The 25566-nt window shown below is 37.7% G+C and overlaps 2 protein-coding genes across 2 annotated transcripts in view; one reads left to right on the top strand and one right to left on the bottom strand.

Moving 5' to 3' along the window:
- LOC106065272 (transmembrane protein 272-like) overlaps positions 1 to 25566 on the top strand; it is a 133288-nt gene that overhangs the window by 17646 nt on the left and 90076 nt on the right. The window lies entirely within an intron of this gene.
- LOC129927725 (uncharacterized) lies at positions 8272 to 8844 on the bottom strand. The gene has a single exon (XM_056038100.1). The coding sequence runs from the start codon at positions 8842 to 8844 to the stop codon at positions 8272 to 8274; it is 573 nt and encodes a 190-aa protein (XP_055894075.1).

Raw genomic sequence — 25566 nt, 5'->3', positions numbered from 1 at the left:
CGCTTATATCAACTCATTCTGTCTGGTAAAAAGTTTGTACATGTTATTTCTCCCACAACCATACTCGAATCAAGTTGAAACTTTAAACAATTATTTATTGTACCAAACAAAACATGAATCAATTAAAATATCAACTAATTAGTCAATAATTTTTTTAAAAATTAATTATTTTGTTTGATATTGAATAAGAGAAAAAAACTTCTACATTACTTAAAGATATAGTTGTAAGTGCGGAGTTCTTTCCCTTAGATAGGTTTTGTTTTTTAAAAAGTTTTAAAAAATATTTTGCTTAATGTTTTTTTTTTTTGCGCTTTCTCACTTTCTTTTACATCAATACTTGGAAAAAAACAACTCTACTACCCAGCTACCCAGATGTAAACAGCTCTACTACCCAGCTACCTAAATGTAAACAACTCTACTACCCAGCTACCCAAATGTAAACAACTCTACTACCCAGCTACCTAAATGTAAACAACTCTACTACCCAGCTACCTAAATGTAAACAACTCTACTACCCAGCTACCCAAATGTAAACAACTCTACTACCCAGCTACCTAAATGTAAACAACTCTACTACCCAGCTACCCAAATGTAAACAACTCTACTACCCAGCTACCTAAATGTAAACAACTCTACTACCCAGCTACCTAAATGTAAACAACTCTACTACCCAGCTACCTAAATGTAAACAACTCTACTACCCAGCTACCTAAATGTAAACAACTCTACTACCCAGCTACCCAAATGTAAACAACTCTACTACCCAGCTACCTAAATGTAAACAACTCTACTACCCAGCTACCCAAATGTAAACAACTCTACTACCCAGCTACCTAAATGTAAACAACTCTACTACCCAGCTACCCAAATGTAAACAACTCTACTACCCAGCTACCTAAATGTAAACAACTTTACTACCCAGCTACCCAAATGTAAACAACTCTACTACCCAGCTACCCAAATGTAAACAACTCTACTACCCAGCTACCTAAATGTAAACAACTCTACTACCCAGCTACCTAAATGTAAACAACTCTACTACCCAGCTACCTAAATGTAAACAACTCTACTACCCAGCTACCCAAATGTAAACAACTCTACTACCCAGCTACCTAAATGTAAACAACTCTACTACCCAGCTACCCAAATGTAAACAACTCTACTACCCAGCTACCCAAATGTAAACAACTCTACTAGCTAGCTACCTAAATGTAAACAACTCTACTACCCAGCAACCCAAATGTTACCCAAATGTAAACAACTCTACTACCCAGCTACCTAAACGTAAACAACTCTACTACCCAGCTACCTAAATGTAAACAACTCTACTACCCAGCTACCTAAACGTAAACAACTCTACTACCCAGCTACCTAAACGTAAACAACTCTACTACCCAGCTACCCAAATGTAAACAACTCTACTACCCAGCTACCTAAATGTAAACAACTCTACTACCCAGCTACCCAAATGTAAACAACTCTACTACCCAGCTACCCAAATGTAAACAACTCTACTACCCAGCTACCTAAATGTAAACAACTCTACTACCCAGCTACCCAAATGTAAACAACTCTACTACCCAGCTACCCAAATGTAAACAACTCTACTAGTTAGCTACCTAAATGTAAACAACTCTACTACCCAGCTACCCAAATGTAAACAACTCTACTAGCTAGCTACCCAAATGTAAACAACTCTACTACCCAGCTACCCAAATGTAAACAACTCTACTAGCTAGCTACCTAAATGTAAACAACTCTACTACCCAGCTACCCAAATGTAAACAACTCTACTAGCTAGCTACCTAAATGTAAACAACTCTACTACCCAGCTACCCAAATGTAAACAACTCTACTAGCTAGCTACCTAAATGTAAACAACTCTACTACCCAGCTACCCAAATGTAAACAACTCTACTACCCAGCTACCCAAATGTAAACAACTCTACTAGCTAGCTACCTAAATGTAAACAACTCTACTACCCAGCTACCCAAATGTAAACAACTCTACTAGCTAGCTACCTAAATGTAAACAACTCTACTACCCAGCTACCCAAATGTAAACAACTCTACTACCCAGCTACCCAAATGTAAACAACTCTACTACCCAGCTACCCAAATGTAAACAACTCTACTAGCTAGCTACCCAAATGTAAACAACTCTACTACCCAGCTACCTAAACGTAAACAACTCTACTACCCAGCTACCTAAACGTAAACAACTCTACTACCCAGCAACCCAAATGTTACCCAAATGTAAACAACTCTACTACCCAGCTACCCAAATGTAAACAACTCTACTACCCAGCTACCCAAATGTAAACAACTCTACTACCCAGCTACCTAAACGTAAACAACTCTACTACCCAGCTACCTAAATGTAAACAACTCTACTACCCAGCTACCTAAACGTAAACAACTCTACTACCCAGCTACCTAAATGTAAACAACTCTACTACCCAGCAACCCAAATGTTACCCAAATGTAAACAACTCTACTACCCAGCTACCTAAACGTAAACAACTCTACTACCCAGCTACCTAAATGTAAACAACTCTACTACCCAGCTACCTAAACGTAAACAACTCTACTACCCAGCTACCTAAACGTAAACAACTCTACTACCCAGCTACCTAAATGTAAACAACTCTACTACCCAGCTACCTAAATGTAAACAACTCTACTACCCAGCTACCTAAATGTAAACAACTCTACTAGCTAGCTACCTAAACGTAAACAACTCTACTACCCAGCTACCTAAATGTAAACAACTCTACTACCCAGCTACCTAAAATGTAAACAACTCTACTACCCAGCTACCCAAACGTAAACAACTCTACTACCCAGCTACCTAAATGTAAACAACTCTACTAGCTAGCTACCTAAACGTAAACAACTCTACTACCCAGCTACCTAAACGTAAACAACTCTACTACCCAGCTACCCAAATGTAAACAACTCTACTACCCAGCTACTTAAACGTAAACAACTCTACTACCCAGCTACCTAAATGTAAACAACTCTACTACCCAGCTACCTAAATGTAAACAACTCTACTACCCAGCTACTTAAACGTAAACAACTCTACTACCCAGCTACCTAAATGTAAACAACTCTACTACCCAGCTACTTAAATGTAAACAACTCTACTACCCAGCTACCTAAATGTAAACAACTCTACTACCCAGCTACCTAAATGTAAACAACTCTACTACCCAGCTACCCAAATGTAAACAACTCTACTACCCAGCTACCTAAACGTAAACAACTCTACTACCCAGCTACCCAAATGTAAACAACTCTACTACCCAGCTACCCAAATGTAAACAACTCTACTACCCAGCTACCCAAACGTAAACAACTCTACTACCCAGCTACCTAAACGTAAACAACTCTACTACCCAGCTACTTAAATGTTAACAACTCTACTACCCAGCTACCCAAATGTTACCCAAATGTAAACAACTCTACTACCCAGCTACCTAAACGTAAACAACTCTACTACCCAGCTACCTAAACGTAAACAACTCTACTACCCAGCTACCTAAATGTAAACAACTCTACTACCCAGCTACCCAAATGTAAACAACTCTACTACCCAGCTACCCAAATGTAAACAACTCTACTACCCAGCTACCCAAACGTAAACAACTCTACTACCCAGCTACCTAAACGTAAACAACTCTACTACCCAGCTACTTAAATGTTAACAACTCTACTACCCAGCTACCCAAATGTTACCCAAATGTAAACAACTCTACTACCCAGCTACCTAAACGTAAACAACTCTACTACCCAGCTACCTAAACGTAAACAACTCTACTACCCAGCTACCTAAATGTAAACAACTCTACTACCCAGCTACCCAAATGTAAACAACTCTACTACCCAGCTACCCAAATGTAAACAACTCTACTACCCAGCTACCCAAACGTAAACAACTCTACTACCCAGCTACCTAAACGTAAACAACTCTACTACCCAGCTACTTAAATGTTAACAACTCTACTACCCAGCTACCCAAATGTTACCCAAATGTAAACAACTCTACTACCCAGCTACCTAAACGTAAACAACTCTACTACCCAGCTACCTAAACGTAAACAACTCTACTACCCAGCTACCTAAATGTAAACAACTCTACTACCCAGCTACCTAAATGTAAACAACTCTACTACCCAGCAAACCAAATGTTATCCAAATGTAAACAACTGTACTACCCAGCTACCTAAATGTAAACAACTCTACTACCCAGCTACTTAAACGTAAACAACTCTACTACCCAGCTACCTAAATGTAAACAACTCTACTACCCAGCTACTTAAATGTAAACAACTCTACTACCCAGCTACCTAAATGTAAACAACTCTACTACCCAGCTACCTAAATGTAAACAACTCTACTACCCAGCTACCCAAATGTAAACAACTCTACTACCCAGCTACCTAAACGTAAACAACTCTACTACCCAGCTACCCAAATGTAAACAACTCTACTACCCAGCTACCCAAATGTAAACAACTCTACTACCCAGCTACCCAAACGTAAACAACTCTACTACCCAGCTACCTAAACGTAAACAACTCTACTACCCAGCTACTTAAATGTTAACAACTCTACTACCCAGCTACCCAAATGTTACCCAAATGTAAACAACTCTACTACCCAGCTACCTAAACGTAAACAACTCTACTACCCAGCTACCTAAACGTAAACAACTCTACTACCCAGCTACCTAAATGTAAACAACTCTACTACCCAGCTACCCAAATGTAAACAACTCTACTACCCAGCTACCCAAATGTAAACAACTCTACTACCCAGCTACCCAAACGTAAACAACTCTACTACCCAGCTACCTAAACGTAAACAACTCTACTACCCAGCTACTTAAATGTTAACAACTCTACTACCCAGCTACCCAAATGTTACCCAAATGTAAACAACTCTACTACCCAGCTACCTAAACGTAAACAACTCTACTACCCAGCTACCTAAACGTAAACAACTCTACTACCCAGCTACCTAAATGTAAACAACTCTACTACCCAGCTACCCAAATGTAAATAACTCTACTACCCAGCTACCCAAATGTAAACAACTCTACTACCCAGCTACCCAAACGTAAACAACTCTACTACCCAGCTACCTAAACGTAAACAACTCTACTACCCAGCTACTTAAATGTTAACAACTCTACTACCCAGCTACCCAAATGTTACCCAAATGTAAACAACTCTACTACCCAGCTACCTAAACGTAAACAACTCTACTACCCAGCTACCTAAACGTAAACAACTCTACTACCCAGCTACCTAAATGTAAACAACTCTACTACCCAGCTACCTAAATGTAAACAACTCTACTACCCAGCAAACCAAATGTTATCCAAATGTAAACAACTGTACTACCCAGCTACCTAAATGTAAACAACTGTACTACCCAGCTACCCAAATGTAAACAACTGTACTACCCAGCTACCTAAATGTAAACAACTCTACTACCCAGCTACCTAAATGTAAACAACTGTACTACCCAGCTACCTAAATGTAAACAACTGTACTACCCAGCTACCCAAATGTAAACAACTGTACTACCCAGCTACCTAAATGTAAACAACTCTACTACCCAGCTACCTAAATGTAAACAACTCTACTACCCAGCTACCCAAATGTAAACAACTCTACTACCCAGCTACCCAAACGTAAACAACTCTACTACCCAGCTACCTAAACGTAAACAACTCTACTACCCAGCTACTTAAATGTTAACAACTCTACTACCCAGCTACCCAAATGTTACCCAAATGTAAACAACTCTACTACCCAGCTACCTAAACGTAAACAACTCTACTACCCAGCTACCTAAACGTAAACAACTCTACTACCCAGCTACCTAAATGTAAACAACTCTACTACCCAGCTACCCAAATGTAAACAACTCTACTACCCAGCTACCCAAATGTAAACAACTCTACTACCCAGCTACCCAAACGTAAACAACTCTACTACCCAGCTACCTAAACGTAAACAACTCTACTACCCAGCTACTTAAATGTTAACAACTCTACTACCCAGCTACCCAAATGTTACCCAAATGTAAACAACTCTACTACCCAGCTACCTAAACGTAAACAACTCTACTACCCAGCTACCTAAACGTAAACAACTCTACTACCCAGCTACCTAAATGTAAACAACTCTACTACCCAGCTACCTAAATGTAAACAACTCTACTACCCAGCAAACCAAATGTTATCCAAATGTAAACAACTGTACTACCCAGCTACCTAAATGTAAACAACTGTACTACCCAGCTACCCAAATGTAAACAACTGTACTACCCAGCTACCTAAATGTAAACAACTCTACTACCCAGCTACCTAAATGTAAACAACTGTACTACCCAGCTACCTAAATGTAAACAACTGTACTACCCAGCTACCCAAATGTAAACAACTGTACTACCCAGCTACCTAAATGTAAACAACTCTACTACCCAGCTACCTAAATGTAAACAACTCTACTACCCAGCTACCTAAATGTAAACAACTCTACTACCCAGCTACCTAAACGTAAACAACTCTACTACCCAGCTACCTAAACGTAAACAACTCTACTACCCAGCTACCTAAATGTAAACAACTCTACTACCCAGCTACCTAAATGTAAACAACTCTACTACCCAGCAAACCAAATGTTATCCAAATGTAAACAACTGTACTACCCAGCTACCTAAATGTAAACAACTGTACTACCCAGCTACCCAAATGTAAACAACTGTACTACCCAGCTACCTAAATGTAAACAACTCTACTACCCAGCTACCTAAATGTAAACAACTGTACTACCCAGCTACCTAAATGTAAACAACTGTACTACCCAGCTACCCAAATGTAAACAACTGTACTACCCAGCTACCTAAATGTAAACAACTCTACTACCCAGCTACCTAAATGTAAACAACTCTACTACCCAGCTACCTAAATGTAAACAACTCTACTACCCAGCTACCTAAATGTAAACAACTCTACTACCCAGCTACCTAAATGTAAACAACTCTACTACCCAGCTACCTAAATGTAAACAACTCTACTACCCAGCTACCTAAATGTAAACAACTCTACTACCCAGCAAACCAAATGCTATCCAAATGTAAACAACTGTATTACCCAGCTACCCTAACGCAAAACAATTCTATTACCCAGCGACACAAGTGCAAAACAATTCTATTACCCAGCGACACAAGTGCAAAACAATTCTATTACCCAGCGACACAAGTGCAAAACAATTCTATTACCCAGCGACACAAATGCAAAACAATTCTATTACCCAGCGACACAAGTGCAAAACAATTCTATTACCCAGCGACACAAATGCAAAACAATTCTATTACCCAGCGACACAAATGCAAAACAATTCTATTACCCAGCGACACAAATGCAAAACAATTCTATTACCCAGCGACACAAGTGCAAAACAATTCTATTACCCAGCGACACAAATGCAAAACAATTCTATTACCCAGCGACACAAGTGCAAAACAATTCTATTACCCAGCGACACAAATGCAAAACAACCCTACTAGCCATCTACACAACTACCCAGCCACGCTGACTTTCATAGACATAAAATTGTTCCAATTGTTTGCCCAAATCTATAACAAACTGAAAGACATTTTTTTTTCAAAGTAATCCACATTTTGTTTGTAACCCTAAAATCTTAATTTTAATTCTCTCTTTTTTTTTATATTTAAAAATGTGGCCAAAAGGGAAAAGATATTCCAATCCAAAAGAATGGCTAAACTCATACAGATGAATAGATCTAAAGCTTTCTCAAGAAATAGTAAGAAGCTTGATAGATAATACATCTAAACAAATTGTCTGAAACTTTGAAAGGCTTTGATTCTAGTCCTGGTCATATTTGAATCTAGTACAACTTAGCATTTTCAAAATGAATTGTGTTTTCTTTTTTTTTTTTAGCTTTTTTTTTTGTTTTCCGAAAGCCAAATCACTCAAAAAGCCTAGTCAAGCCCAGTCAGAAAATAAGGAAACGAGTGCCATACTAGATAGAAACAGAAAAACCTATGGAATAAAACGGACAGAAATTGAAAGGCACAGGGACATTTCTGGAACCGATGTGGACATTTGATACTGACTTTATCGACAAATACGTTACATTCGTCCTTGACATTCTGAGATTCCCCTGTTTCTGCTAGAATTAATTCTCTGCACACACACACACACACACAACTATCAGGTATCGGACGTTTCTATGGACCTGGGATAGACAGACGTACAGAGAACCAAGTATATTCTAAGCTTGGACCTGGGATAGACAGACGTACAGAGAACCAAGTATATTCTAAGCTTGGACCTGGGATAGACAGACGTACAGAGAACCAAGTATATTCTAAGCTTGGACCTGGGATAGACAGACGTACAGAGAACCAAGTATATTCTAAGCTTGGACCTGGGATAGACATACGTACAGAGAACCAAGTATATTCTAAGCTTGGACCTGGGATAGACAGACGTACAGAGAACCAAGTATATTCTAAGCTTGGACCTGGGATAGACAGACGTACAGAGAACCAAGTATATTCTAAGCTTGGACCTGGGATAGACAGACGTACAGAGAACCAAGTATATTCTAAGCTTGGACCTGGGATAGATAGACGTACAGAGAACCAAGTATATTCTAAGCTTGGACCTGGGATAGACGGACGTACAGAGAACCAAGTATATTCTAAGCTTGGACCTGGGATAGACAGACGTACAGAGAACCAAGTATATTCTAAGCTTGGACCTAGTGCGTGGTGATGTGGGCTGGAAGTACACAGCATGGTCTGACAATGATGCACTGCTGTGTTAGTACAATCACAGAGCTATTGAGACAGCAATATAGCGGTATGGCTGACGTCCTGGAGACACAAAAACATGGCAATTCTGAGCGTGTTTTGTTGACAACCCAACTGGCCAATTATTTACCAGTGAGATCTAGAGTACCTTCTTTTATAGCCATTTAGCTTCCACTCCTTCAAACACAGTTATCTCCCACCACCCACAGTCTCTCTTTACGAAGTCAAAAAACTTTTTTTTTATCTATTACAAGCATAACAGATTGCTGGATAAATAGTGGGAGAAGCAGACAAATGAATGGGTTATAAGTTAGGACTTGGTATTGTTTTTTTTTTATTACAAAGCTTATATCAACTCTCTCTCTCTCTCTCTGCCTATCTAGTACACATTTTGATAACGTTATTTTTCCATCTTCTCATTCTCGGATCAAGATGAAACTTGGCACAATTATTACTTGTCACTAACAAAATGAAAATAAAAAAAAATAAAACAAGGTTACAAAAGACAGTTTGTGTGGAAACACAAACTCAAAATCGGCCCCCGAAGTAAAATGTTTTACATAATTCGGATAATCCTTCAGAGTTGAAGATGGTTTACTTCCTAGTCCAAACCTCCCGCAGGACGACGGGGGATGGGAGCAGGCAGGGATCGTCGATAAATCCAAACGACAGTCCAGCGCGCAAACCGCACGACCAGTGGTCCACCCAGGAAGCCTTCAATATTTTCAGAAAGAAAATCCGAATGAAATTATATCAAAGACAAATGAGAGATAAGAATGGAGAAAGAAGGTTAACAGATCTTGTGTAGTGCCCCAACCGTCCCGCAGATCAAAGGATACGTGAAAGTGAATGTAAAGTTAGATTTGAACCTGGCCTAACTAGTTTGTGGTCTATAGGGCAGATGATGTAAAGTTCATCTGTTTTTGTGGCCTACGGTTAACGAGGGTGTCATGTAGCCAGCACAACGACCAACCGCCTTTGCTTTTCCCCAACTAATGTCAGGTACCCATTAGAGCTGGGTAGACTCAGAAGTTGAAAATCCCAGTCTTCTCCAGGATTCGAACCCGGAACCCTCGGTTCGAACTAAATAAGTTAATTGTTTTGAAAAGGCTCAATATTCGAATCCTCAAAAAAAAAAAAAAAAAAAAAATTTCTGCTATATATAAATAAAATGTTCACGAAAATGATGTTTATAAGATTACTATTCGTATTAAATTAGGTCTAACATACAATGCATACTAATTAGCTTTTTCTTATAAAAAACTGCTTGCATAATTAATTTTAAAAATTAGAATTTTCGCTTTCAGGAAAAAAAAAGTAGCCGTTGCATCAGAACTTTGAATGGTCTAAAATATTGTGAAGTCGGATTTTCAATATCTCTTCTAGTTTACGAGATCTAAACGGGACGGACGGACAGACGGACAGACATTTCGCACAAAACTAATAGCTTCTTTTCCCCTTTCGGGGGCCGCTAAAAATTAACCAATTTATTAGTGGTAAATAATAATTTTGTTTGTTATCGAAAAAGGGAAACAAATCTTACAGTCTTGATATATATAGCTGTAAATGTAAAGTTTTCCTTTAGATAAGCTTTGTTTTCTAAAGTGTTATTTATACTTGATTATTTTGACCCTGAACTCTATGAGTTTGGTTTAAACAGGCCAGTTCTCATACATTTCTCTTTCTAAACACGTTGACAGTAGAAATGATTGCGATTAAATATCACACACTGGACTAAACTATTGTTGACTTACTGTCATAGACATAAAATATTTGATATTCACATTTCACATGTTTATTTGTGTACCAGTGTATAGTGCAGCGATTCCCAAAGTGGTCTATATAGACCCTCAGGGGTCTACGAAGACTTCCAAGGGGTCTACGAAAGTGAAAAAATAAATTCTATGAGATGTCCAAAGTGGTCTTCGATAATACATTTCATTTATGTGACTTTAATTCTTTGCATCCTATTAATGTACTTATTTCATATACTAATAAATGTATGGTACCTTAGTTAATCCTTTAAATATTTATCCTGCTAATTAAACCAAAAATAAATGTTGTATTTAATTTCAATGCTTATTTAAATAGTTTAATTTTGTCTACATGTAACTAATATTTAACAAAAAGAAATGAAGACTGTACAGCGTTGTTGATTTAAAATTGGGATTTACTCCTTCCATTTTAAACAATCAGTTGCCTAGGGGCCTTTTTTATGACAATATGAAACCAATTACGCTGGAGGATCATCTGAGACAATGTCACCCTGACAAAATAGATACAGATTTGAGAAACTTTCGAACACTCAAAGATAAAGTTCTGAATAGATCCATAAAATCTCTCTTGACAACATAAAGAGAAGTTGATGGTTTGTGAGAGTCTTACAATATCTCTTCACTTATAACACTTAACGTGGGTAGACTTAGATCGCACTAGTTGGAGAGAGAGATGGTGACCAAGAAAGCTATAGACAGCGAGAAAACATGGGCTTCGATTCCTGAAGAAAAGCGTACCACACGGAACATGTCCAGCTCCTCTACCACCAAACTGAAAGCCACGTTGACATGCAGTTAATGTGGACGGGAGTGTCTCTCCAAAATAGGGGTTCCCACAGCCACATGAAAAAGTGTTCGAGATGAACCATAGTCGTTTCACGACTGAAGGAGGTCAATGATGATATAATTCTTTGCAAACGACATATATACAGTTTGGGATCAGCGGCGCTAAAGGCTCTGACGCTGTATGCTGCAATCTGCCCAAGGGTCGCCGGCTCCTTATTTTTCCTCAGGTTTGACCCACGAAAGCTTTCCCATGTTTGTATGTAGTTGCAAGAAAGCAGAGTTTTGATTTCAGTTTTCCTTCTGCTAGGTGGGTAGCAAGCCAAGACTAAGGGGCCCCTCCTGCTTGAAACTAACTGGCTTATGTGCAAGTTACTCGCCTTCGCCCCTTCTCCCTTGGTGAAAACCTTTCCTCGGACACGTGAAAGATCAAGAAAAACGCGAGAAACTGCTCTTTATGAAAACTATTACAATGATACTTAAGTCCAATGAATTAATTAATATTTAATGTTTGAAGGACTACTTCATAGAATATATGACACATAAAATACGTAGGAACTGATGATGACCTGGGGAAAGAAGACAAACAATACCAGTGTGTTTGATGATTCCAGCAATACATATTAATTATCATTTTAATTGGTTTAAATTTTGATTTTATCAATAAAAAATAGTTATTACTTGATACATAATATGTAGCTTTAAATTACATATTGTAGTATATATAGGTCTGTGGTTGTATTTTATATAGCCTTCGTAACTTCTTCTATAGAGAAAGGACTTTTGTAATTTCTTTTACTGAAAATTGGGCTATTCGCGTCTGACACATATATAATTTTTATGTTCAGCAACAAACCCTATTGAAATATTTTAAACCCATAAACCCATTAAATGAGTTAAATCTAAATAGGGGGATAACTCTTATCTTCTTTTGATACATTCGTTTCCATGTTAGTCTTATCTTTCAAAATACTTATCTTTTAAATACTTATCTTTGAAGGACTTATCTAAATACTTATCTTTCAAAATACTAGTCTTTCAAAATACTTGTCTTTCTAAATACTTATCTTTCTAAATACTTATCTTCCAAAAACTTATCTTCAAAATACTTATCTTTCAAAATACTTATCTTCAAAATACTCGTCCTTGGTTTAAATCATTGTCTTATAATGAAATGAAAGTGAAATGAAAGAAATGTACACCGCTCGCTTAATTAAAACAAGGATACTTTTGTATAATCCTAATTAAAATAGATCTAGATAGGAATTAGAAACGGAATTCAATTCTATCTATCAATCTAAAACGTATCGTATTTCTGGAGGAAAACCTATCCCATTTTTTTTGTTCTTCAATTTCCAACTCAAACACACAAATAAACACACACACATACGTACAGACGGACACACACACACATATATATTGTAGGCTCAAGGCGCTGTGATCAAATAAAAGACATAAACAAGGGAGTTAAAATGAGAAACTAATGTAAACAAGTTTTGAAATGATGGATCTTAATGTTCTTCTTGAATGCATTTCAGACACTAAGTTCTTACTGTCAATAAGAAAATTTGAGACTTGAAGTTTTGTTCAATATTAGGCAGATACTATGCTAAAATATGGGGGACAGTGCATTGTTAACAGAATGACTGATCTCTTAAATCTCTGTTGGCGAACTTCAAAAGTCCCAGAGGACTGGCAAAAGGGAATGATTGTAAAGCTTCCAAAAAAGGGCAACTTGGCAGACTGCAACAACTGGAGGGGCATTACTCTCCTCTCTGTCCCAGGCAAAGTTTTCAGCACTGTTTTGTTGAGACGGCTTCAACAGTCTGTAGATGAAAGGCTCAGAGAAGAACAAGCAGGTTTCCGAAAAGGCAGATCATGTACAGAGCAGATTTTCGTTTTACGAAATATCATAGAACAAAGTCTTGAGTACCAACAACGGCTAACGATCAGTTTTGTGGACTTCAAAAAAGCGTTTGATAGTGTCCACCAAGAATCACTATGGAAAATAGTTAGAGAATGCGGTATCCCAGAAAAATTCGTCCAGATCCTACGACACCTTTACAGTCAGTCTAGTTGCTGCATTAAAACAGAAGAGGGAACAACAGAGTTTTTTACAATCGAGACAGGTGTGAGACAGGGGTGCATCTTATCTCCCTTCCTTTTCCTCCTAGCCATCGACTACATAATGAGGAGAGCAATGAACCAGACTGCCTTTGGTAATCCATGGCATGAACAACTCCGATTGACGGACTTGGACTTTGCTGATGATGTTGCACTACTCGGGGCTACAAATAAATGCATTCAAGAAATGACGGAGAGCCTAGACAGAGAGGCACCCAAAATTGGCCTCCGCATAAACTTGGATAAGACTAAAATTATGCGAGTGGGATATAAGGCGAGTCAAAGCTTGAAGAGCTGGACAAGTTCACGTACCTTGGCAGCATCATAACAAATGATGGAGATGCTTACCATGATGTAGCATGTCGAATAGGAAAGGCAGGGAGCATTTTCCAAAGGCTGCAGCCTATTTGGACTAGCCAAGCCATTGGACTCGAGACAAAAATACACCTTCTCAACACAATCGTCATTCCAACTGCTACATATGCATGTGAGACGTGGAAGTCATCTGTCAAAATTGAGAAAAGACTAAATGTGGCTCAACAAAGATGGCTGAGACGGATTTTGGGAGTCAGTTACACAGACCGGATCTCAAACAAGGAAATCCTATGCCGAACTGGGAGTCGAACACTTAGTGAGGTTGTGACTGAGCGTCGCATGAGGTTTGCGGGACATGTTCTACGTCAAAATGAATTACGCACACCAAGAGTTGCGATAACATGGAAGCCAAAACGAGGAAAGCGCAAACAGGGACGTCCTCGTATTACCTGGCGACACACCTTCATGGAGGACCTCAGAACAGTGGACACCAGGTGGGAGGAGGCTTCAGACATTGCCAGTGACAGATCATTATGGAGACAGCTTGCCGCCCAATGCGCCGAACGGCGCGGGAGGACCTAAGTCTAAGTAAGGCAGATACTTTCATTGACTTTTAGAGACAAAAAAATGTTCCCATCATGTTCATTAGTTTGTATTGCACAGCATTGATATGGACATTACTATCTTGCTCAATTGAACAAAATTAGTATACTTAGTTTAGGGCAGATGATGTTAAGGTCATCTGTTTCTTTGGCCAACGGCTAACGAGCAGGGTGTCATGTGGCCAGCACAACGACCATTCGCCTTTACTTTCCTCAACTTGAAGTCAGGTACCCATTAGAGTTGGGTGGACTCAGGGGGCCCTAAACATCCCGACATTCAAAATCCCAGTCTTCACCAAGATTCAAAACAAGGACCCCAGGTTCGGAAGCCAAGCGCTTAACCACTCATCCACTGGGCCCCTAAAATACTTAGTAATTAATAATAATTATTGTAACTAAGGAGGTGCGACGGCTTAGAGGTAAAACTTCTGATTGAGGAATCCCGGGGTCAAATCCTGTGATTTTACTTTCAGGGATTTATAGGGCACTTTAGAGTCCACCCAGCTCATCATTAGTTTGGGAAAAATAAAGGCTGTTGGTCGTAGTGCTGACTACATGACTCCATCGTTAACCGTGGGCCACAGAAACAGATGACCCTTAAACCATCTGCTCTATATATCTTAAGGTCTGAAAAGGGTATTTTACTGTACTTACTATAGTAACCAAAGGTCTAAATTCTGTGTGCTATGCTGATCTTACTATTATGTCGGTGTGTGTTTGCTTTAGAAGAAAATGGTGGAAGGAAGAGTATGTTAATTGAAATGCTTGGCGACAGGATGGAAGAGTTATTCGCCAGAGGGAATGAGAATGTGATGATGTAATAATTCGTGTTATTAAATCGTTTATTTCTGTGTTGTGTATCCAGTTACTGTTCTTATGTCTGAATAATGTAATTTCTGCAGCTCTTTCTCAGACACACAAGAATCCTAGATGCAAAGGTCAAACTCTAACATAGCTCGCTCAATTCTATTTTTTTTTATAATGGGAACTCCATCTCATTTTCAACAATTGAAAGTTCCGGTTTGGGTGTTTCTTTGGTCTGCGTTACAATTTACAATATATTCGATGAAATCAAACAACTATGTTGACAACTATGATGACAACTATGATGACAACTATGTTGACAACTATGATGACAAGTATGATGACAACTATGATGACAACTATGTTGACAACTATGATGACAACTATGTTGACAACTATGATGACAAGTAGGATGACAACTATGATGACAACTATGTTGACAACTATGATGACAAGTATGATGACAACTACATTGACAACTATGATGACAACTATGTTGACAACTATGATGACAAGTATGATGACAACTACATTGACAACTATGTTTGACAACTATGTTGACAACTATGATGGCAAGTATGATGACAACTACATTGACAACTATGATGACAACTATAATGACAAGTATGTTTGACAACTATGATGACAAGTATGATGACAACTATGTTGACAACTATGATGAGAAGTATGATGACAACTATGATGACAACTATGTTGACAACTATGATGACAAGTATGATGACAACTACATTGACAACTATGATGACAACTATGATGACAAGTATGTTTGACAACTATGATGACAACTATGTTGACAACTATGATGACAAGTATGATGACAACTATGATGACAACTATGTTGACAACTATGATGACAAGTATGATGACAACTATGATGACAACTATGTTGACAAGTATGATGACAAGTATGATGACAATTACATTGACAACTATGATGACAACTATGATGACAAGTATGTTTGACAACTATGATGACAAGTATGATGACAACTACATTGACAACTATGATGACAACTATGATGACAATTATGATGACAACTACATTGACAACTATGATGACAACTATGATGACAACTATGATAACAACTATGTTTGACAACTATGATGACAACTATGTAATACCTATGATGTCAAACTAAGATGACAACTATTATGACAACTATGATGACAACTATGGTAGCAACTATCATGACAACTATGAAGCTAACTATGTAACAACAATGATGACAACTATGTTAACAACTATGATGACATCTATGTAACTATATCTTTTTATAGAGCAAAAAATGTCAACGTCGTATTCAGATAGTATACCATTGAGTTAATAGCACTTCCAAAACTCTAACTATGGTAAGCGTGGTCGAGAGGCTAAATGCGCTTGAACTTGGCTTGGCTACCTATGAAGGGGACTCGAGGTTCGACACCCTACTTGAGTTGTGTTTACTGAGCGCCTTAAGGCAGCACGGAAAACCCCTCTCCTAGATACCCCCCCCCCCCAAACTGAGATTGGACCAAAGCGCTCTGAGATTGAAAGTAGCGCTATATAAAAGCCATAATGTAATTTTAATTTTAACTGGGGGGGGGGGGTCAAGAGGGTGATCCTTTCGTCCTGATATCTTTTTAAAAAAATCAAAACATTGCCTCTGGGTAAAGATAATATAGATCTCGATCTGTCTCTAGAAGAAATGAAAGGGAGCTTTACTTTGGAATTGAACTCATTGATGGGATGAAATGCATTAGCCTGTATTTGAGAAATCTGTGAAAGGTGACCAGTGAGTTTGAGTCTGGACAACGTCAAGACTTTTGATGTCCAAGGCCGTAAAATGTTATAAAGGTCTTAAACGGGCGCTCGCTCTCACACGTACACATACACTCGGAACTTTCAGTCAGCTGATCATCGATTGAAGCCCAAGAACCATAACTCAAGCTCAAGAACCGTAACTCCAGCTCAGTTTGTCACCTCATGCCCACTAAGCCCGTCTTTATAACTCATTTGGTGCACTCCCCTTTAATCGCGTGAGCTCCACCCAGAAGAGAAATGGATGCACTCGTTGAGGAAATGAACAATGGACGGAAATGTAATGGGAGGTCACGGGAGACAACTAACATTAAACAAGATAAATTTGTTCTGGTGGAGCAATTATTTATTAGTGAGTACAGTCCCCTATATCAATGTCACGTTTGTCAAAAGAGATAATGTTTATTTTTTTCATGTGTGCGTCAGTCAGGTGAAAATAGTTAGACATTCGTACATATAAGTACACGTTTGTTTGTGTTTTGCATGGATTTTCAAACATGGAGGAAAAACTATAAATAGATAGTACATTTGGAAAAAAAAAAAAAAGGTTGATACACTTGTACTGGAGTCTCTGGGGTATTACATTTTCAAAGCTCTTCAGTTTGTAGCACTAATTGAAATAAAGAGAAAACATTAGCTTTAGTTTAGTCAGATCATCTCTAATCTATATTATAAAGTAGAAAGTAAGGCGTATGTATGTATGTAGGCCTATGTATGTTACGAATAGAAATCAAAACCGTTTGACCAATCTTGATAAACTTGGCAGAAATGTTCCTTGGGTACTAACTTGGACCGTAGTGTATGTATTGTAGCCCTAAAACAAACTTAAGACCCTCAAAAAAAAGTAGACCAACTCTATGAAAGCATATTATAACTTCATCGATTTAGGCTATGTTTACCATATTTACATGAAAAAGATCGAAAGGATCTAGATCTAGATCTAATTTTAGAAACTAAACTTTGCGCAGATAGTTTTTTACTTTGATACATGAAAATACAAAATATAGTCTATTGATTTCATTATTTAATAAAATTAAGCTTCAAATGTGTGTTTCAAATGCATTTTTACATAAATTCGTTCCTTATATCTGCAAAACTAGAATTCCTGACGAACATTGCGCAAAATGTTACACATCTCTCTATTCCTAGGTCTAAAACTCTATTTCAACTCTAAGATGATAGAACTTCTCTTCGCAGAGATAGTTTTATAATTAAACACATGAACATATTAATTATAGTCCATTCATTTCATATTTTAATCAAATTAACATTCAAATTGTTTTTCTAAAGCATTTTTACAGAGGTCTACATTCGTTCGCCAATGTTTTCATAAACTATTGAATTCAGGTCAATTAGCTATTTAGCTCCATTCATAATATTTTTTGTTCATGAATTCATGCATTCGCTTTACGTATAACATTATTATTTTCTTTAATTGTTTCTAATGTTAATGTTTCAGTGACAATATCAGCAACACGTAAGTTAAGACCCGCGGGCAGCGGGTAATATCTGTCTAATACTCTAGAAAAAGAGGGCGCTAACTAGTAGAAGGGAGTAGGCTTGTTTAAATTTGGCCATTCCGAAGGTTAAGGAAGAATGCAGTGTTTCACAGGATTACACAAACCAATTGCGACCTGCATACTTTGTCACATCGAATACAGACAAAGCCGTTGTCCACCAGCGGTCTATTTAAGTTTTCTTTCCGCCTTCTACACCTGTCTTCTACGTTGGCTTTCTTCTGGGCCTCATACGTGTGTCCCGCAGCCTTCGTGAGAACTCTCCGTCTCTTTCAGAAACCATCTGCTGCCAGCTACTCTTTCCACTATGCCAGTGGGAGCAAAATGGTGCCTCAATTTTTTTTTTTTGGCTAATAAGAATAGATCGGAACTATAGTAATTAAAATTTGTGAAGTTTTTCTTATTCGAATCATTTATTACAGTTCTGAATTACTATTTCTGGATTTGATTGTGTTTTATTCATTTGAAGTCAAGTCATGATGACAGGTACTGCTAGAATGTATCATTACAACTGAACTCGACATTCCTAGGGAATTAGACTCTTGCCTTCATGGTGGAACTAGTAATACGTAGACACTTGCCTTCATGGTGGAACTAGTAATACGTAAACACTTGCCTTCATGGTGGAACTAGTAATACGTAGACACTTGCCTTCATGGTGGAACTAGTAATACGTAAACACTTGCCTTCATGGTGGAACTAGTAATACGTAGACACTTGCCTTCATGGTGGAACTAGTAATACGTAAACACTTGCCTTCCTGTTGGAACTAGTAATACGTAGACACTGGCCTTCCTGTTGGAACTAGTAATACGTAGACACTTGCCTTCCTGTTGGAACTAGTAATACGTAGACATTGGCCTTCCTGTTGGAACTAGTAATACGTAGACACTGGCCTTCCTGTTGGAACTAGTAATACGTAGACACTGGCCTTCCTGTTGGAACTAGTAATACGTAGACACTGGCCTTCCTGTTGGAACTAGTAATACGTAGACACTGGCCTTCCTGTTGGAACTAGTAATACGTAGACACTGGCCTTCCTGTTGGAACTAGTAATACGTAAACACTTGCCTTCATGGTGGAACTAGTAATACGTAGACACTGGCCTTCCTGTTGGAACTAGTAATACGTAGACACTTGCCTTCATGTTGGAACTAGTAATACGTAGACACTTGCCTTCCTGTTGGAACTAGTAATACGTAGACACTTGCCTTCATGGTGGAACTAGTAATACGTAAACACTTGCCTTCATGTTGGAACTAGTAATACGTAGACACTTGCCTTCATGGTGGAACTAGTAATACGTAGACACTTGCCTTCATGTTGGAACTAGTAATACGTAGACACTTGCCTTCCTGTTGGAACTAGTAATACGTAAACACTTGCCTTCATGGTGGAACTAGTAATACGTAAACACTTGCCTTCATGTTGGAACTAGTAATACGTAAACACTTGCCTTCCTGTTGGAACTAGTAATACGTAGACACTTGCCTTCATGGTGGAACTAGTAATACGTAGACACTTGCCTTCATGTTGGAACTAGTAATACGTAAACACTTGCCTTCATGGTGGAACTAGTAATACGTAAACACTTGCCTTCATGGTGGAACTAGTAATACGTAAACACTTGCCTTCATGGTGGAACTAGTAATACGTAGACACTTGCCTTCATGGTGGAACTAGTAATACGTAAACACTTGCCTTCATGGTGGAACTAGTAATACGTAGACACTTGCCTTCATGGTGGAACTAGTAATACGTAAACACTTGCCTTCATGGTGGAACTAGTAATACGTAGACACTTGCCTTCATGGTGGAACTAGTAATACGTAAACACTTGCCTTCATGGTGGAACTAGTAATACGTAAACACTTGCCTTCATGTTGGAACTAGTAATACGTAAACACTTGCCTTCCTGTTGGAACTAGTAATACGTAAACACTTGCCTTCATGTTGGAACTAGTAATACGTAAACACTTGCCTTCATGGTGGAACTAGTAATACGTAAACACTTGCCTTCATGGTGGAACTAGTAATACGTAGACACTTGCCTTCATGGTGGAACTAGTAATACGTAAACACTTGCCTTCATGGTGGAACTAGTAATACGTAAACACTTGCCTTCATGGTGGAACTAGTAATACGTAAACACTTGCCTTCCTGTTGGAACTAGTAATACGTAAACACTTGCCTTCATGTTGGAACTAGTAATACGTAGACACTTGCCTTCATGTTGGAACTAGTAATACGTAGACACTTGCCTTCATGGTGGAACTAGTAATACGTAGACACTTGCCTTCATGTTGGAACTAGTAATACGTAGACACTTGCCTTCATGTTGGAACTAGTAATACGTAAACACTTGCCTTCATGGTGGAACTAGTAATACGTAGACACTTGCCTTCATGGTGGAACTAGTAATACGTAAACACTTGCCTTCATGGTGGAACTAGTAATACGTAGACACTTGCCTTCATGTTGGAACTAGTAATACGTAAACACTTGCCTTCATGTTGGAACTAGTAATACGTAGACACTTGCCTTCATGTTGGAACTAGTAATACGTAAACACTTGCCTTCATGGTGGAACTAGTAATACGTAAACACTTGCCTTCATGGTGGAACTAGTAATACGTAGACACTTGCCTTCCTGTTGGAACTAGTAAACAACACACAAACAAGAAAAACAAACAATACTTTTTTTAAAAAGTCTTATATAAAAAGTACTTGTATCAATCAGTTTGGAGCAGGCGTGTAATTAAATATGTAATAGATACAAAATAATTTTAAAAAATAAATTAAAAAAAAAAGGCAATGATATGGATTTGAACTTACGATCTAAAACCTTCTCAGGTTTTTCAAGCCAACGCGGTAACCACTCTACAAGCGTACTATTTCACAATATTATTTTATTCCCTTGTTTAAGATAACAAATAAAGTGATTTATTACCAAAAGTTGTTTAACTAATTGCTTAATTTTTAAAAATTGATTCTTGTGTTGTCAAGTAAAAGAAGTGTGCAAAATTCCAGCTTGATCTGAGATTGGGTGTCGGAGAAAAAGCGTATACAAACGTGTACATAGATATAGATAGATATAGATATCAATCTCTGTCTATCTGTCTCTCAATTATTCTGTCAATAAGTTTCACTATCTCACTCAATCTCTATCTGCCTCTTGCCTCTATATCCCCATCTGTCTCTCAATCTCTATGTGTCTCTCGCCTCTCTCTATATCTCTCTCTTCTTCATACTCTCCATCTGTCTCTCAGTCTCTCTGTCCTAAAAATGATTATTTAGATTTGTTCAATACTTTTTCAATTTTCCTTCAATCTGGCCTGAAAGCCAAATGATTCAAAGAACTCAGTGTAACCCAAATTTGGCCAAGCGCAATATTTTCCAGATCGATTTTTAACAAAGCCAAACTGGTCAGTCACAGATATCCAGTACGTAAAATTGTTGCCAAAATTAATTTTCTACCCATACAACACAAAACTGTACAAAAGTTTTATATTATAAATAAAGATTTAATTAAATGGTAGTGGAAAATCCCCCACACAAATGAAGACATGGCTGTCATGACTTGTTTGGTTCAACACCAAGCAGACGTCAGCTGTCTGACAAAGACACTAATTAAAATGGATTTTGAAATATAATTTTGTTTCTGGATCTGGGGCCAGGAGGGATTTTGATTTGTAGGCCAGGCAATAAGACGAAATAATTTTTGGGCTTGAAAAAATGTTGGCTTAATAAGCTGTTGGATAAAGAGAAGGCTCTGGGTAATAGATATGCACCCGATTACGCAACCTATGTCTTCCAAACAAGATAAATTATACAGCGGCTGATATATAGATCTGTAACTTTTAAATCATCTCCGCCGTTCGCTCACTACCATTATATATTATTTCATCTAACATCCAGCTGTGTAACCTCTTTCGCAACGTGTATAATGACTTAGCCATCAGTTATCACGTTGGATACTTGATATTCGTCCCTAGAGCAACTTGCATAGTTTTTGTTTTGTTTTGTTTTTATATTGCTAACATTTTTCAAGACAGCAATGAATTAAAGATGTCACCTGAAAGGAAAAAGTTGTATGACTAATCTGTAACATATACTGAGCGTGACGTCATAACATAGGTTTGTATAACTGAAGTTTGTATATATCACGTGGGTAATGGACACCGATAGAGGAACAGTTCTTCCAGACATGGAGGTCAGCTGAACTGATACTTAAATAGGAATGAAACAACATTTGTATAGTTTCATAGTCTGACATAACGATGGCTCAACCGAGTCCTATTGTTATAGAAGGCCTGAACACTGACTTAACACTAACCTCAGGCGTAGATAGGGTGGGGGAGGGGGGGGGCTAAATTATTTTTTTACATTAAATATTAAATGTTACGCAAAATGCAGGAGCCACCAAACAGGTCAAGTCCCCCCCCCCCCCCGGGCCCCCAAATGATGGCTAATTCTTAGCTACGCCACTGACCCTAACCCTGGCATTTCTTCCTGATCCCAATTTCCTTCCTCGTGTTTTCTCCTCACGTTTCTACCTGAAGTTTCGTGAGAACTATTTCTAGGCTTCTGAATATTAAACACATCTCATGACTGCATTAGTATTGACGTGTGTTAGTTGATAATAAATACCTATTTTATATGACTCCAAATTTCTCATTCCAAAAATGGACATAATTTTCATACTTTCTGTCAGCCCAATTCTTTGTGTCTTGTACCATTGCTCTAGAAAAGAATGATCAATAGAAGTATATTGGAAAACTAATGTCTAATTATTTTATTTATTTGTAAACGATTGGAAAGTCTAGCTTACAAGATTACAAAGAGATTTCACTTGTGCACAAATCTAGAGAAGGCAAACTATGGGTCAGTGCACCTCTTCTGTTTGTTAGGTAGTCAAGCGGTTTAGGTCACTCATCTTGGACTCACCTGTTTTTGTTGTTTTGTTTTTTTATAATAGGACTTCATAAGTACAAGTGTGTTTTCCGAGGTAAGACCGTCGCACTACGACTGGAGGTGGCCAGTACGTACAGGCCTTCAATGCTATGTTGTACTTTGTTTAGACGGGGCTTCCAAAGTAGTAAAGATGGCACTACTGTTGAAGAGACTTAGTTGTTTTCCTCTGCTGCAACTTCTCTACAAGGCACTGTTTTAGAAAGTTAGAGTTGAGTGCATGAGTTCACGTGACCACACACACAACAAACCCAGTTGCTACTTTGTTCATCTCTAATGCAGACAAGTCATCCTAAATACTAATATTCTTTTTTTACAAAACTTACATCAACTCACTCTGTCTGTCTGTTTGGTAAAAGGTATGTAGACCATACACGTTATTTCTCATTCTAAGATGAAGTTGAAACTTCGCATAATTTTTATTCAAATAGACAAGACATAAATTAATTTAAAAAAGGTAACCAATTAGACAGTTAATTACTGGTAATTCATTATTTTGTATAATAGCAGCAAGGGAAACTAATACTTCAGTATTCACAGATATGGCTAAATTTGTTGGGTTTAGTCCCCTTAAATAATTGTTACCTCTTTTTCTACTTCACGCTTTCTCCGATCATGTTGATACTTTAAACAATTATTTATTGTACCTAACTAAATATGAATCAATACGCAAAAATACTCAATTAATCAATTAATTATTGGTAGTTAATTATTTTGTTTGATATCGAATAAGGGAAATAGCTTGTACGTTATTGGTAAATATAGTTTTAAGGACGGAGTTCTTCCCCTTTAGATAAGCTTTGATTTTTATGTTTTGCTCGTTTACCGTTCAAAAATGTGTATTGTGCACAAACAAATAACGAGAGCAAATGAATTATTTGTTCATACCTTAGTATCACTCAAATATTACATAATAAAATTCATAACACTGTTTCCAGTGCTGCCAACTCTTGTCCTTTGTTTGTTATCTGTTGTAATACAACATGTGTAAAATTATAAAAAAGGAAATGTGCTAACTTGTCAGCGCCTGCTACGACATCAGATTTTAAAGTTGAGGATTAGATCCCGGAAGTTGTTGGGAATTAAAAGCATGTTGGGTATAGCTTGTCACATGATGTTGGAGATTTTGAAAGGATGACCATTTTTCTTAGGTTTTCTTTTTTTTTTTGGAACTTGTGTAAATAAAATGTTCTCCCGTTCAGACTCATCTATCTATCTATCTATCTATCTATCTATCTATCTATCTATCTATCTATCTATCTATCTATCTATCTATCTATCTATCTATCTATCTATCTATCTGTCTGTCTGTCTATCTGTCTGTCTGTCTGTCTTTCCGTCCGTCCGTCCGTTCGTCCATCTATCTATCTATCTATCTATCTATCTATCTATCTATCTATCTATCTATCTATCTATCTATCTATCTATCTATCTATCTATCTATCTATCTATCTATCTATCTATCTATCTGTCTGTCTGTCTGTCTGTCTTTCTGTCTTTCTGTCTGTCTGTTGTCTGTCTGTTTTCTGTCTATCTGTCTATCTATCTTATCTTATCTTATCTTATCTCCCAAATTTCTTATTCTCGTCAAACAACCAAAAATAAAACCATTTAAAAATTAATCCTAACATTTACTTTTACTCTAACTCGAGAAGAAACAAAATTGTTAACATCTCATCAATTGACAAGAGGTCTCCAGCTTGTGGATATTAGCTTTACCGACAGAAAGAGAGAGAGAGAGAGAGTGAAATAAATAAATAAAGAGAAATATGGAAAAGGAGGAAAACGAGTTCAAGAGGAAGGAACAAAGTGGAAGAGAAGCTGAAGGGGAAAAGTGAGTGAAAAACACACGTGAGAGCAAGAGAGTGAGAAAAGGAAGAAGGATAATGAAAGAAAGAGAAAACAAGAAAGAGAAGAAAAAGAGAAATAATAGAGGAAAATATTAAAAGAAAGATTTCCAGAAGAAGTAAGAAAGTGGAAGAGGAAAGTGAAAGATA

This window comes from Biomphalaria glabrata, chromosome 8 (genome assembly GCF_947242115.1).
Source record: "Biomphalaria glabrata chromosome 8, xgBioGlab47.1, whole genome shotgun sequence".
Lineage (NCBI taxonomy): Eukaryota > Metazoa > Mollusca > Gastropoda > Planorbidae > Biomphalaria > Biomphalaria glabrata.
The sequence above is the reverse complement of the archived record's forward strand: the minus strand, read 5'-3'. Positions and strand labels throughout refer to the sequence as shown.

Excerpts from the sequence above, each read along its gene's own strand:
- LOC129927725 (XM_056038100.1), bottom strand. The coding sequence starts at position 8,844 with ATGCTGTGTACTTCCAGCCCACATCACCACGCACTAGGTCCAAGCTTA.